This window comes from Lupinus angustifolius, chromosome LG06 (assembly GCF_001865875.1).
Source record: "Lupinus angustifolius cultivar Tanjil chromosome LG06, LupAngTanjil_v1.0, whole genome shotgun sequence".
In the NCBI taxonomy this organism is placed as follows: Eukaryota; Viridiplantae; Streptophyta; class Magnoliopsida; order Fabales; family Fabaceae; genus Lupinus; species Lupinus angustifolius.
The window spans coordinates 9,255,429-9,271,843 of record NC_032014.1 but is presented as its reverse complement, the minus strand read 5'-3'; the positions used below and the strand labels follow the sequence as shown (position 1 = coordinate 9,271,843).

The 16,415-nt window shown below is 32.8% G+C and overlaps 1 protein-coding gene across 1 annotated transcript; it reads right to left on the bottom strand.

The window, feature by feature from the left end:
* LOC109349661 (ATPase 8, plasma membrane-type) lies at positions 3,274-11,511 on the bottom strand. Its single transcript, XM_019590558.1, has 14 exons — positions 11,254-11,511; positions 10,473-10,691; positions 10,101-10,238; positions 9,381-9,695; positions 8,952-9,278; positions 6,376-6,495; positions 6,149-6,271; positions 5,929-6,033; positions 5,508-5,817; positions 4,771-5,285; positions 4,513-4,686; positions 4,073-4,255; positions 3,794-3,960; positions 3,274-3,533 (listed from the first exon to the last, which is right to left on the bottom strand). Exons 1-14 carry the CDS (start codon positions 11,302-11,304, stop codon positions 3,437-3,439), a joined length of 2,844 nt encoding a protein of 947 aa, XP_019446103.1. The 5' UTR covers positions 11,305-11,511; the 3' UTR covers positions 3,274-3,436.

The following is a 16,415-nucleotide window of genomic DNA, read 5'->3' as shown; positions in this document are numbered from 1 at the left end:
TGTGAAAGAAAGTTTATTGCAATGAATGAAGAATTTCAATAATGGTTTTGGATTGCCTTTACAAGTATGAAATATTATAACACTTGCAATCCAATCAACTCTCTTTTTATACTTAGTAATAATGCTCAATAGATTTGTAAAACTTTGAATCAATTACTATAAGTAACTCAGAAAAATTCTCCTTTTGAAAGTTTAAGAACTTAGTGCAAAAGTGCAGAATAATACTGAGAGAATTTTTCAGAGTAGTATGAAAGTTATATAAAAGTTGTGTGTTTATGTTGTGAGAATTAGAGTCTTTATATAGACTTTCCAAACACCCATGGTGCCTTTCTGAAAGTGTAGGAGTTGTTTGAATAGTGTATAATATATTGTTCATCAAACGTGGAAAACTCAGTTTATGCCCAAATTAGGATAAAACGGTCTTTTATATTAGAGTTTGAGTTTGGGAGTCAATTACGGATCGAGGAAGGTATTAACACCTTGTCCGCCCATAATTAAATTGTACCCTAACTAATTGCATGAAGTAAATACCCTTGACTTATTAAAATAAAATTACTTAAAACAAATATTTATTTTTTTATTTTTGTGTTCGACAAGAGTTCATCTTGCTTCTATGTATCCCTAAGTGCAATAGGGAAATCAAGACTACGTAGTTCTAGTTGAAAATTGTTTGTTGGTTGGTTTGAAAATTTAGAAATTGTTTGAATTTAATTGAAGTGGAACTAATAGACGAAAAGTGAACATTGATTGTTTACCATCTTCTCATTTCGATGGATAGCAGAAGTAGTACAAGTGATCGTGGTCGGTTCTCAGCTCGAAGCGAGGAGAAAGACACAATATGAGTCGTAACCTCACTATTGAATCCCAAAATAATTAAATCGTTTGTTATGATTTTTTATAAAGTAAAGCTTATAAATTTTTTTGAGTTTAATTGAAGTGGAATTAATAGACGAAGAGTCAACATTGATTGCTTATCCTCTTCCCACTTCGATATATAGCAGAAGCAGTACAAATGACCGCGACTGATTTTCGGCTCGAGGTGAGAAGAAAGTTATGATACGAGTTGTAACCTTGCTACTTAATTCTCTAAAATAATAGTTATAAATGTTTGTTTTGTTTCTAAAAATTATATTTAATTTTACCTACTTTATTTTGTAACAAAGACAAAGTTACTCATTTCTTACTTAAAATAAAAAGTTATTCCATTCTACAAAGAAGAATATTATTCTATTATGATCCTTTATAAGAATTTTATTATTTATATAACAAAATCCTATCACTAATGCACACACAGCAAGAGACAATGGATAAAAAAAAGGCTAGGGTTTAAGATTGAGTCCTGAGAAAGACTGTAGAAACTTAGCTCTTTTAGTGGATCTCATTTTTTCAACTCGTGACAAAAATTTCATCCAAAAATATTGCACTAGAATATCCTTTTGTTTTAGGTCTATACAAACATGCTAATATTATAGATAAATAACGTTACGAAAATTTGAAAAAAAAAACTTTACCTTCAGATCTATAAATATCTCATCTGTATAAGGATGTCCTCCATTCAGTAATATAACCACGTCAACAAAAGAGACAAGTTGTCGAACTTGTTCAAACTTCTTTTTTTCATCCCTAGTCTTATTATTAAAAAGCACATAAGAGTTCATGTGATACTAGGAATTACATTATTAAGAGATGGTGAGAATAAAAGTTTGTCTTAATCTCAACATACAGAAAAGTTGTTAAATAATTTTCTTCACTTCGATTGACAATCTATTGTTACTCCCTTTGGTCATAACACCAATTTAATACATAATAAAGGTTGTATTGTAGCACAAGTTGAATATTCATAAGTAATTGAATGCATAATGTAAGCAATGATAAGTACTCGACCAGACTTTGCTTGTGATGAAGGTAGGCTAAGTAAATATACAATTGATCTAAGAAATTACCATTGGCATGTTGTCCAATTGGTATTAAAATACCCAAAAAAGGACGATGTACAATAGTTTGAACTATAATGCATACCTTTGGGTATTAGTAGGTTACACATATGCTAGTTGAAGACCATGCTTCAACAAATTTGCATTGCTCGCTCCACCATGGTTGCATAATTCATAGTATTGGCAACATGAAGCAAAGTAGTCGAATGACTTAGAAATTAGTTGTATGGGATATCCATTTGACCAAAGTCAATGGCACTAAACACATACATTGTGGTGGTTAGTCAACACTATCAAAGACATATTGGTATATAATGGAAAGTACACGCACATTGACTAAGATATAGTTGTGTAAAAGATGTGATTACAAATGGAGTAATATCCATAGTCTTTGTGTGAAAACAAAGAGGAATCCTGCAAAACCGTTATTGAAAGCACTCATGATGGATATGGTGTCGAAAATATCATGAGGAGTGGGACTCAAGTCCATATCTACATGATCACCAATGGAGGAAATCCGACTCATAATTTAGTAGCATCAAGTCTTCAGCTCAATAGACTAAAGCACATTATGAGAGTGATTGCAAATACTTGATGCATAAAAATAATAAGGACATAAAGGAAAATGGCGAGATTTGCTCTTAATGGACCTATATCATACATATAGTGAAATGTCCAACTTATGGTGATGGTTTTGGTAAAGGTCACCTATATAAGAATAAGTGAGACTGCTTCTTATAACCAGGATATTTGACACAAGGACTTGTCAAATGTGTGCAAAGATAATTGAGAAGACTATTAAACTGCAAACTCATTGTTGATATGCTCAGTTTCAGGTATTCAAACTAAACCAAACTTAAATTACAAGAAGATCTTTTAATTCCCTCCCTCACTTTTGGAATACTGAATTTCTTCCCTTAAAAAGAAATAGTTAAATTACTTCTTTACATGACAAATAAACTTTAATTGCTTAACATGAGCAAATATATAAGATGTAGTAAGACTAGAGAAAGAATCAGGATTCCTGAGTCAACCCTAGAACTAAATAGAGAATCTAGTTCCTTTTACATGCCATTAAACAAATGTTATACTATACTCGAGTTCCAAATTGTTTAATCTGAATGTGCTACTTTGATATACTCAACTTCATTATTATTTTTGTAAAATACTTGGATAAATAAAATTTTAATTGCGGGTTTCCTGGAAGTGATTAAATTAATTTGTTAAGTGATTAAATTAGTATATAGTTAACTGTGACTATGCGAGTAGATCAGACAAATGGATAAAAATATATTCACCTCTACCCCTTTTGGGTGAACTAATTTAATTCAATTTGATATAAATTGTGTAGAAAACATGTCTCTCTGATATTCACTCCAATTTTGATAAATAATTGAATATAAAAAATTGTGAGGTGATTGAACAATTTAAAGAATGGCCTCTGATAACAACATGAATGGCCTATTGAGCTTTTTTCACATCATGTATGAATCAACATAATGTTAGACTGTGTAGTGTTGTTGGATGGTGTCAATGTCAAGACCCTTCAACTTCACCACCGACTCGACATGTCCCTTGAGTGTGTGAAGCTCCCTCAGCCTGCAAATTTTCATAACACATAAGAGTTATTGTATTGGATTTAACGTCGCCACATATTTGTTGTTTGCTAATGCACAATAATCATATCCATCATAGTTATACAATTCTCTCATTTACCTTGTATAAATTGTATTGCTCGTAATTAATATAAAAAGTGAGAAATTGCATACCCAAGTAGACCATGTTTTCGTACTCTTACCAGGTAACTATGATAACAATATATATGCATTGATTGGAAGGCAAGTTCAGGACTTTTTTACCTAGCAGCCTCGGCACGCTTCTTAGCTTGCTCAGCTATTTCAGAGTGTTCATGGCTGTTGTTTAAGTGGGCATCAGGAACTTGAAGACCGTGCAATGTGCGTTGAGCCACCGCCCATTGAGCTTCCCTCTCTCCCTTTCCATAGTCTTTCTTTGTTGTAAATGCAGTCTGCATCAAAATACATAATGATTGTAGTGAGAAATGATAATTCCGGAAAAGAACTCTAAAAACAAAGGCAGGAAGATTTTACATTGCCCAATGTTAGATACTTGTTCTATACCTTGTTTTGGAGCATGTTGTCCCAAGCACTACCTGTGAGTCCCATACGAATAAAAAACTTAAGGATATCAAGAGGGATATAGGTAACAATGCTGTAGATCCAGATTACTCCGGCCCATTTCCACCCAACTCCGTTGATTCTGGCAAAGTCCCAGTGTGCATACACAGCAATGACAGTGGCGACCTAAGTTTGAGCACTTTTCCAAGTTAAAACAAGACATAAGTGAACAAATTTTTTTTACACCAGCTTTTTTATCATAGTTAAAGGTGTATTAATTGTTTGTCAACAGCATTTATTATGTGGTTAACCAGAAATTTGAAAAATTATGGTCAGCACCTATTGTGTATAAAACTGAGTGTCATGAATAGTTGTTTCAATCAGTTATTTAAATTGTATTTAAGATAGAATTGAGAAAAGCACTTGTAAGAATGAAAACTAACCAACTGTGCAGCAAGAAAGGCTATACAAAGCATAGCACCAGGGCGTTCAAAATATGACCAACTCCTTGACCTTGTCACGAAGATGAGTGCTTGACTAATGATACTCACTTGAAGGTAGAGAGCTGAGTTAAGATGCTCCTCACTGTCTGCAATTGACTTGACACCAAAAATTCTCTGAAAGGGAGACAAAACAGTATTTCATATTATATTGTTGTAACTTGCTATTTTGTAGCTAGGAATTTGGCCTAAATTACTTACAGAGAAGAAATCAGTGTCATGAACAACATAGAAGAAGACCGCGGTCATTATGGCCATGTATGTCCCAAGAACAACTCCGGTGGCAAAGATTTCATTAAGCTTCCATGAGTCAGGAAGAGGAGATGGCTTCACTCTATCTTTGGAGATTGTCATAATGGTTCCATCATTTAAGATGGCAATGATAAGAACCATGAAAGGTGAGAAGTCAAACTGCCAGATTAGAGCAACGAGCAGGAATCCAAGCACGATACGGATTGTGATGGAAACAGCATAGATTGTGTAGTTCTTCATCCTCTGGAAGATGGCTCTGCTTGTCAACACAGCACTGACAATCACGCTAAGTCCTGGTTCTGTCAAAACAATGTCTGAGGCACTTCTGGCGGCATCAGTTGCATCATCCACTGCAATACCAATATCTGCTTTCTTGAGTGCTGGTGCATCATTCACACCGTCTCCAGTCATTCCAACAATGTGCTTTCTATCTTGCAACCTCTTGACAATTTCATACTTGTGCTCTGCATACAGCATGATCAAAACTCAATATTATTGGCCTTATGCAACTATCTTTTTAATCATAAGATATTTGAGTTCAATATATTCAAGTTTGTATGTTGAGTAACATGTTTGTATTCAAAGCAACTTATAATCAAAATCATCAGAAGATCTTTCAAAATATAAGCGATTATTCTATAAAAAATTATTCATTTTCAAACATGCTTTAAGACTAATCTTGTTACCAGGGAAAACTCCTGCAAATCCATCAGCCTTCTCAATGAGTTCATCAACTGGGATTGATGCAATAGCAGAATCCTTGCTATTACCAAGAAGGGAGGAGGAAGGGTACATGTTGGTGCCCATTCCAAGCCTACGTCCGGTTTCTTTGCCGATGGCAAGTTGGTCACCAGTAATCATCTTAACATTGACACCAAGCTCAAGAGCACGACGAATAGTCTCAGCACTATCATGCCTTGGAGGGTCAAAGAGGGGCAAGAGACCCAAGAATTCCCATGGATCTCCTGCACTCTCCTTGGTCTTCTCTGGAACAGTCTGTCAAAAAACGCCCCAAAAAATGGATAAAGTGTACATTTGTCACATAGCGTTCTTACTTTTATTCCTAACAATGAATTCATGGCCTCTTAATATTAGAGCCTTACTCACCTGGCGGGCAACACCCAAGGAACGCAGACCACGTTCTGCATATGAATCAATTGTTTTGTGAGCCTTTTTCAAAATCTCTCCCTTGAGGTCACACAGTTCAATAATCTGATGCATATTAATGGGCAGTTAAATATTAGAAGTGATAATATTGTTTTACTGAAGAATGAATATTTCATTGTAGCTCACGCTATATTAATCAAAATATGAGTAAATGTCTTACTTGCTCAGGAGCACCTTTGCTGCTTCTGTACCAATTACCATTGTTGTCAATAAAAGTAATAGCAGTGCGCTTATCCACGGGATTGAAGGGCAAGAAATGCACCTCCGTGATTCCTGCTCTTGCCTGAGATGACATACAAAATCCATTTCACAAAGTTAAGCCATTTTGCGTACTTCATTTAATGCTAAAACAAACTATGTTTAATAAAAGAATGTGTTTCATAATACCTCCTTGGGGTCGCCCAACATTCCGACGATTGATGCATCAATGGCATCCTGGTTTTCAGTCCTTGAAGCCCTAGCAGAGTATAAGACAAGGGTGTCATTGTCCATGCCACTTGGGAACACCTGCATTCACAAACAATCCATGACTAGATATATGGTAGCTTCTGGGGCAATGCATTTTCATACTTTTGTTTGTTGGTTGTGTAATCAAATGCATCTTCACACTCTAAAGATGATTGTGTATTGAATACTCTCTATTGCTCATTGATTCCAGTAACTAGATTGAGTTTATATATGACAATAGTTAGATGAGTAACTTGAGCACTAATGTAGCTAAAGAACCAACTTAACCAACTCCTCCTATATATAGTAAGTTACAACTTGGCTAACTACCCATAACCTAGAGAGTGGATGTTAATCACTCCAACTTGGATAAGAAATAAGTAGATGAAGAAATTAGTGCAGAAGGGTCGAAGAAATCCAAGCCCTCAATTTGTGTAAAGCCTTCGGCAACAAGCCTTGCTTTGTACCTCTAAACTACCATCAGACTTATATTTAAGTCTGTAAACCCATTTACAACCAATAATGTTCTTTCGTTGGATTCAATGGCCTTGTTGTAAGTATTAGGCTCAGTGTATGCTAGAATGAAGAGAATATGATGTAAGTGAGTAAGGGGTAGTGGATATAAGAATGAACAAAAGTGAGATGATGTTCGAGACCTGATAAAGAGTCAAGACATTAGAAAAATATAGACATAGTATTGAAATAGCATAAACTTTCAAAAACCCTAATATCTATCAAAAGATGAGGTACACCCATCAACAATTCCAAAGGTGACTTGAAATGTAACATTGGTGTAGGCAATATGTTTATGAAGTGCACAAACAATGATTGACTATATAACACAAAGAAACTCTAGGGAAAGTGAGAATGGAATAGAAGATATATGGTATTGTTTAAGGTATGCTTGTGTTTTATTTCAACAAATGAGTTTTGTTGTGGAGTATACACATGAGGTTGATGAAATACACCAAGCTAGCATAAAACTTGGGAATCATAAACTCCATACCATTATTAGTCTTAGACCTAATTGTCTGAATTTTCTGGTTCAATTGAGTACATGCAGAACAAAACTATGGACGAAGCAACCTAGTTTGTATTGTTAAATCATCAACTAATATTAGAAATTTTTTATGACCATGAATAGAATGGATGTAACAAGTTCAAAAGAGTCATTGTCTTGTGAGTACCAGTAGAAAATGGCAGAAATTAAACACTTATTAGAATCAAACTTTACATATGGAAATAGTTTGCCTACATTTTGTAAAACATGATGAGAAGGATGACCTAGCCTAAAATGCCAAAGATCAAAGAAGACAATGTTTTTAAAGGAATAGACACTATGAATTAAAAGGCTTTTTGGCTAAGATGGCTTGATTATGATGTATATATTATTTTGATCCTCGACATGATCAAGAATTCTAAAGATAGTCATATCTGGTATAAGGCAACAAGTTTTACCAAACATTATCTTACAAAGGAGAGAATTTGTAAGCTTATGGATAGAAATCAAGTTTTACTTCAACTCATGTATGTAAAGAATATTGTGTAAGGGTAAGTTTTCATAGAGTATGATTGTTTCAGAATGCTTGCCAATAATGGTACAATCATTTGGCATCTTGATTACAACAGCCATGATGCATTTGTAAGTGACAAAATTCGCTAAAGTGTGAGTCACATGATGAGTCACTCTTGTATTTAATATCCTGGATTTTCTCTGAGGTGAAGATAATAAGGACATGATGGATTTTGAGATGGATCTATCATGTAAGTGTTATCTTTGATTTATGAATCAGTCGTTGTGAATTTCACTAAAGAGAATTTTACTTTTGCTATTGAAAGAGAATCATAGAAATGGAAGCTGTTGGATTGAGAAGATGAAGAAGAAAACAGTTATGCGCAGTACCGCCCTCAAGATGAATGCTCGGGTACCATAAAAACGATTGTGTATTAAATATTTTCCTTTTCTAATTAATTTCACTAACTAGTTTGAGTTTATACACAGCAAAAACTAGATGAGCCAATTGAGTACCAAAGGAGCTAACGAACACTAATTTAACAAAGTACTCTTCCTATATACAGTAAGTTATAATATGCTAACTACAATACTTCCTTCTAACCAGCTCCCTTCAATACACTCTTTACAAAAGTGTGATTCAAACAACTGATTCGGACAATTTCTCATGACACCTGATAGTTTATTTTTCAAAGTATTCCTACTTATAAATTCCAAAATTTTGGTTTTAGTTCCTGGTGATGATGTAGTAACATTTACATGTAACATATGTCAATTGAACTGATGATGTGGCCAACTGTGGTGTTGATATATCATTGACATAGACTAAAACCAAAAAGATCAACTAAAGTAAGGACTAAAAACTTGGAAAAATAATTTAGTGAACTAAAATCAAATTTCTTCTATTTTCAGAGACTAAAAACATATTAAAACTATAGATGTGGCAAATTGTCCAAACTAGTTATTTAAATAATACTGCTCAAATCTTTAAATTGGTACTGACCTCAATCAAGTTCTTGTCCACAGTAAGCTTGTTAAGGGTAAGAGTTCCAGTCTTGTCACTACAAAGAACATCCATTCCAGCCATTTCTTCAATGGCTGTCATCCTCTTGGTAATGGCTCCTTGCTGAGAGAGGCGGTGAGATCCAATAGCCATGGTCACAGACAAGACAGTTGGCATGGCAATTGGGATACCTCCAATGAGAAGCACTAACAAATTGTCAATACCATCTCTATAAGACCTGTGTTGGATGGGGTACATGACAACGATCTCAACTATCATTCCAATAGCGATTGAACAGATACAGAAGTTACCAATGGATGTCAACACCTAATACAAGTCAATCAAAATATCAAAAGATTAGTCCAAAGTTAGAACATACCAAAATGACAACTCAATCTTAAATCTAAATCAATTGATTATAAATGATACCTTTTGGAAGTGACCAACATTGTTTGTGCTGTCTACAAGGTGTGCAGCCTTACCAAAGAAGGTGTGGACACCAGTGGCAATGACAACAGCCTCAATCTCACCTTGTTTGCAGGTGGAACCAGAGAAGACCTGCTGACCAGGGTGCCTTGTGACTGGCAAAGACTCGCCAGTGAGGGCAGATTGATCAATCTTTAAGGGATCTCCCTCTAAGAGACGGGCATCGGCTGGGACAATATCTCCCAACTTGATGCTGATCAGATCTCCTGGTACCAAAATAGCAGCCTCTTCTTCACCCCATTTTCCATCTCTCAAAACCTACAAATTTGTTTCCTTTTGTTATATGGTGAATATGAAATCTATATGGAGTTGTGTCAACCAGTTCATAGAAATCTGAGGAGCGTGAAAATTTATATAAAAAATGCTAGACTCTCCTAATATTGTTAGTATTTCTTAGAAATGATGAGGCATATTTGTTACTCTATAAGATAGATGAGTGGCTACCATTTTTTTTCCATCTATCAGAATTATGATTTTGTTTTGTTGGTTTTTAGAATCACTTAATTTAAAAATAACTTCATTACACGTACAACTAGAATTAACACATGGACCATACTCATTCATATTTGCATACTTAGTCTACCTTGAAATATCATATACTTTGTCATTCATACACTCACATTAACACATGAAGCGTCTATTCTGATAGCTTAAAAATGTTACCTTGGTTTTGGGTGCAAGACCAGCCATCAAAGCGGCTGCGGCATTGCCTGCATTATTTTCCTCAATAAAACTAATTGTTGAGTTAATAATAAGCAGAACAACAATGCCAGTGAAATCTTGCCAATCCGGTGGTTTGCCCTGATTATGACATATTAAGAAGTTATTGTTAGATAAAAATAAAACAACACGTTAAACCAAGGCTTTAAACATGGGTTTGTGACCACTATAGACACCAATGTGTCAAGATCTTGGGAGTCGCCAAAAACGTATGGCGACCACAATTGTGGCCATAAATGCCTGCAATTGTCTGAAACCGTTATTTAAAAGCTTGCATGAAACATAGAGAGATAAGAATGAAAGATTTGTAAGTACCCCTCCATTGGCCAATACAATGGCCATGATAGCTGCTGCTTCCATGACCCATGATAGAGGATTCCACATAAAACCCAAGAACTTGAGGAACTTGCTCTCTGTTTTCTCCTCTAGCTTGTTGGGGCCAAAAATCTGGAGCCTCTTCTGCCCTTCCTCCGATGACAAACCCTCTTTGGTACATTTTAGTTGCTGAAAGACCTCCTCAATTGGAATGTTTTCCTGCACAATCATATACATGCAATCAATGTAAAATAATTGCCATGCCATATCATTGCAAATTGCAATGAATGGAAAACAAATTAAATTTGAAGTATCAAATTGATGAGAGATTGGGATTTTTTTTTTACTTATTAATACTATTAGTTGAATTTAATTAAATTATCGACCAAGCATGTTTATACATCATTAAGCATACTTAATATTAATCATAATATAACCCTTATAAATCTCACATGTGGTGAGATATATATGATAGGCTAATAACTTAAAAAGTATGATATATAAGCTTAAAGGTATTTTTTAGATGCATGATAAGAAAGAAGAAGATAAAAGAGAGAGATATAGATAAATATAGTCTCAATATGATCCTAAAATTCATCAAAATCCAACATAATTGGTAAGGTCTCTTAATGATAATGTCATGGGTTTGATTCTTTTATAAGTATGGAAAACATTTTGTTTGGAAAAGTTGTTCCCATTCTTAACCATAAGTATTTTTTCCCTTCGTGGAAAAAAATACCACCCTAACAAAATCTGATATTCAAACAAAGGATTTACTTACTAGATCAACATTCTCATTCTTGAGATCCTCAAAGGAAATATCAGAAGCCATATTATAAGGAAGAAACTATCAAAGGTTATGTATTTGATTCTTCTTTATTCCTTTTTTTATATTTTTTTCTTCTTTTATTTCTACGCTCTCTATGCTTCTACCTCCGCACATAGGCAGGTAGAACAAAAGAAGAGAACGAAAGAAAAAAAACAAGTATGTGTGGTATCTATCTCAACACAAAGATGAGACAAAAATCATGGGTCAAATTTCCCTTTTCTTTTATAATGGGAATGTTGGAGATAAAATAGGGAACTTTTTTAGAATGTTTGAATGTTTTTGGCCACTTGCATGCAAATTCGTGTTCCTAGGACTGTTTGTTACAATTTTACATAGGTTTTGTGGTTAACCAATTTCCTCGGAATTTTTTAGGGTCTTAAATATTTGAGACTAATATTACCATGTTATGCAATAAAACTTAACCAACGATGCAAGCTATTTTATACAACAAGCTTATTTTATTTATAAGAATTTAAACAGATAAGAAGTGTATTTGTAGCTTTATTTTCTTCGTGGTATCTGGAAATGTTTTAATTAGTAAGTTTTTAAAATTAGTATGAATAATTAGCTTGAGAAAAAAAATTAGACACCAATTTTAGGAACTAAAAAGGTGCGGATCCAATTCTGTTGACCTTTTTTTTTGTTTTCATGCACATTCATATCTACATGTAAATTTACTTATATCACAAATACTTCATTTTTTATGTACTACCAATGGTATCCTTCAGTCTTTTGAATAAGAAACTAATCTTTTCCGATGTGTGTGGATCTCACTCTGAATAAGTTTCGCTCTCCATAATCAAATTCTTGACATTTTGATTAAATCTAGTGAGACTTTACACCACTAGACCAACATTTTACTTTATTTAAGAAAATTAAACTATATTCTAGCACTATTTTATATTATTATTAAAAATTAAATGGCATGCTATTGTTTGCCCTAGATTACAAATGTTTGCACGAAAATCAATTTTGCTTGAAGCCTTGAACTGTGAAAATATTCATAATGTTGCGAAACTAGTTTTTCTAATGTGTTTTTATATACGTAAAACTTTAATTCTAATTCTGGCTTAAGGGAGGCAAACATAACATGTACTACCTAAATTAATTACCCATTCTTTAAATGATTTGCTATTTAACCTATTTGACACCTTTAATAACTCTTAAAATAAATAGATAAAAATATTTTTTTTCACTAACTCTGGAATTTTTTTATTTACCATGACCAATTTTAAAGAGAAAAAATATATTCTTAGTAATATTTTAATTATTATTACAATTTATGTGGTTTTTTGTTGATGGATATCCCACAAAAGCATTCTCGAATTTAACTTCTCCGAGATATTCGAATGCAACTCTCAAGTAATTTACAGTGATTTTTATCAAAAAACTTCAAAGTCAAACATCAAGTAGTTGAAATTAGGGATTGATATTCGTAGAGTCATATTTCCTAAATTTTGAAACAAAATTAAAAAATTAAAAAAGGCATGTTAATTCATTTACTTGTGAAGAAGCAATCAAGCACGATGGTGATGAAACACGTTATTGACGACAACGTTGAAACTTTGTGCGGTAAGGAAAAAGCTTTGAGCGGTGATTGAAGAAGCTGAGCAGTGGTGGAAGAAGCTTTGAGCAATGGTGGACGAAGCTTTGATGAACAATGATGGTAGAAGCTCTTAGTAGTGATGGAAAAGCAACTGAAGCAGTTTCTCACATACTTGGAGGAAGAAGCGAATGAATAATATGTGCCATTTCCTTATTCATTTTCCTGGGCCTCGTAATCTTGTGCCTCAATTTTGATTGAGCCCCTGTATGCATAAATATTAATAAAGAATGATACATATCAAACTCATATTCATTTATCAATAATGAATTGATTTAGTGGTATAGGGCTCAATTAGATTTCCAATATGATTAAAAGGTCAAAGGTTTGATTCATGTCAGCCTTAGTTATTGGGAGGGGCAACCATATATCCTGAAAAAGATTAATTACTTATCAAAAAAATAATCGAATACTCTTGGTACCAAAAAAAACTCATATCCCTTTTGTTTTCTGGTGTTGTTGAGACCGACCGTACCGGACTGAGCGGTTTGACCGTCACCCGTTAATAAGGATGGTCCCGTACCACCTAAATAATCGGATTGTCATCCCAATTGTTTCTGGCCAAATGAAACCGGTCTAACCGGGTTAGACCTGGCAAAACCAGAATAACTCGGTAGGTTAAACCAAATGGCTAACTCCCATTTAAAAAATTAAAAATAATCCTCATGCCATAGTAAAGGAAAGAACAGCTAAGTGCAAATAAAAAAAGTGACTGAGAACTGAGAAAAAATTAAAATTAATCCTCTACACTACCGTCTCTTGCCGTCGCCTCTCCATAGCCATTGTTGCCTCTGCACTAGCATCGCCTCTCTGCATGGTACATACTGTCGCTTCTCTTCAGACAACCATACAATCTTTTTTAGTTTTTTGTTGATCTATCTCTGCACATTGCACACATTGATTCACCTTCACTGCTTAAGGTTTATGTGTAATCAATTTTCTTATGTGTTTTCAGTTTTATATTATGTGGTCTAAAACTTTACATTTTATATATTATGTCAATTAGTCAATGCAAGTACTTCATAAAGTGGTTTTCTTATTTTATATATTATGTGGCAATTGAAACACTTACTTAGTCAAGGAAAATAGAAGGGATAAGTGAAAAGAAAATGGAGAAAGTGGAGCTAAACAAATGTAATTTAATGAATATAATGTAAATTTAGGATCTAATAAAAAGAATGAGACTTAGTTGAATTAGAATATTTAATTTCTTATATGAAATAGTTGTATTTTGATTTATAATTATGATAGTGTAAAATTTAAATTTGTTGGATGCACTTTTATTTTAATTTATGTGTATACTTATACTATACCAAACATGATATTGATGAGTGTATTATATTATTATTCATTGATTTTTATAAATATATAATTATATATGGTATTATGATATTCTTCAGTCCAACTAAATGGTTTAAGCGGTTAAACCAGTTAAAACCTATACAGACCTTCTCCCAATTTAACGGCTCGAGTTTAATAACATTGTAGCTTAAGTTAGCATGGTACTTAGACGAGTGTGAACATGGTGAATTACTTTTGGGTTAGTTTTAAAATTAAAATTGATGCATAATTTTACACATCTGTTTCCTTAATATATTGATGCCCTGTACTTTATTTTAGTATTTTAACAGACGTTATTTCTTTTATTTTCATTTTCCATTTTTCTTATTAAAGTGCACAAAAATAATGCAATCTGCTTGCAACATATCGTCAAACTTGAATAGCAAGATACAATTTGTTTTTGTTGAAATATTTTTTTTTGTATCTTGAATTAATATTATATTGGATTAATAATTAGATTAAATTCACTTACCTTATATAACAAGTAATCATTGCAAATTTAATTTTCATGATTAAAATATATGCAAAATAAATTAATTAGTTAGGATATATGTAGAGTTAAGTATTTTGTATTTTTCATATAATAGGTTAGTTAATTTTTATATAATTTAACTCAATGAAATTCACACTCTTTTATTGCTTCTTGATTTCTATTATGGTGTCAAAGCAATGTATTTATTCATGATACATTTTCCTTTCTTGTTCATTACAGAAGAAGTTGTACGGTATCATATGTATGCTTCTCTATCTCATTTCTCTACACTCTTGAAAAAGATTTGACTTTGTGTTCCATGGTTTCACAATTTCATCATGGACAATCATCAACAAGAAGGAGGAGGTTGCTGTGTTGACATGCATGATTCAAGGGAAAGAAACAAAATTTTAGTGCACTATTAGTTGCTATATTTCTTTATTAAAATCTTTTGCAATTTTCATATTCTTTATCTCTCTTAGTTCTTATTGTTATTCTTGAACAAAAAATATTTATATTCCATCATATTTATCTCTTGTTATTGTTGAACAAATATTGTTATATTTCATCATATTTTTTTCTTGTTATTTTTTAGCGAAATTTGCTCATATTTTATCATATTCTTTAGCCAATAAACTAATATGGCATTCTTGATCATTGTTATTCTTGAACAAATATTGTTCATATTTCATTATATTCTTGATTTATTCCATTCTTTGGCTAAGAAACCAAGATGATATTTTTTACTATTGTTATTCTTAAACATGTAATATTCATATTTCATAATATTTTAGATTTCTCTCGTTCTTTTGTACAACCTCAAAGTTGTCAACATCCACTCTTCAGCTTGAGGGGTGTTGAAATATATTTTTGGTATCTTAATATTTTATTGAGCTAGTAATTAGTTTAAACTCACTTACCGTGTATAACAAGTAATCATTGTAAATTTAATTTCCATAATTAAAACATGTGTACAATAGATTAGTTAGTTAGGAGTTAGGTATAATTAAGTTTTTTGTATTTTTTATATAATAGTTTGGTTAATTTCTTTATAATTCAATTCATTCAATATTCAATCCGCTCATTCAATAAATTAAATATGTAGTCTTTTCTTGCTCCTTGATTTCTTTTAGTTGGAATAACTTTTAACATTGATTGAATTTAGTTAAAGAAGATGAGTACTAAGCATATAACTATTTTTTTTTATGTCAAATCATCAAAAATGAGTATACAGCGAAAACAATAGCTTAAAATATTCATAGAGAATATGATGAAGGAACATACATATCCTTAGTCTTGTATTCAAATGCATGTCCAAGGTAGGATATTTATTTTCTTTGGTCTTCTAAGTCATTATGTACAATTCTCTTGATGACTAGAAAGTCTTTCCTTTCTAAAGATGATGAGATATTTGAATAGGAAATGGATTGATAGATTATTGTATATACTTGTTAAAATCAGTGTAATTCAAAAGTTAGGTAATATAGTTGCAGAAGTTTCCATATTAGGAAAGTCAGTTAGTTGAATTAGTTGGAAAGCTTGCTATATATAGTAAGTTTGGTGTTTTGATTTTCATTCATTCAATATACAAAGAAGCACATTCATTCTACTCATCCCTCTCTTCCTTTCTTCTTAATTCTTCTCTAACAAACTGGTATCAAGAGCTGATTTCATCATGGGACCAACAAATGGAAGTTT

Bases quoted from the DNA above. Each gene is read 5' to 3' on its own strand.
- LOC109349661 (XM_019590558.1), bottom strand. From the start codon at position 11,304: ATGGCTTCTGATATTTCCTTTGAGGATCTCAAGAATGAGAATGTTGAT. The intron at 6,034-6,148 runs GTAAGACATTTA...AATATGCATCAG, and splicing joins GCAAAGGTGCTCCTGAGCAA to ATTATTGAACTGTGTGACCT. The intron at 3,961-4,072 runs GTATAGAACAAG...ATTTTGATGCAG, and splicing joins ACAACATGCTCCAAAACAAG to ACTGCATTTACAACAAAGAA.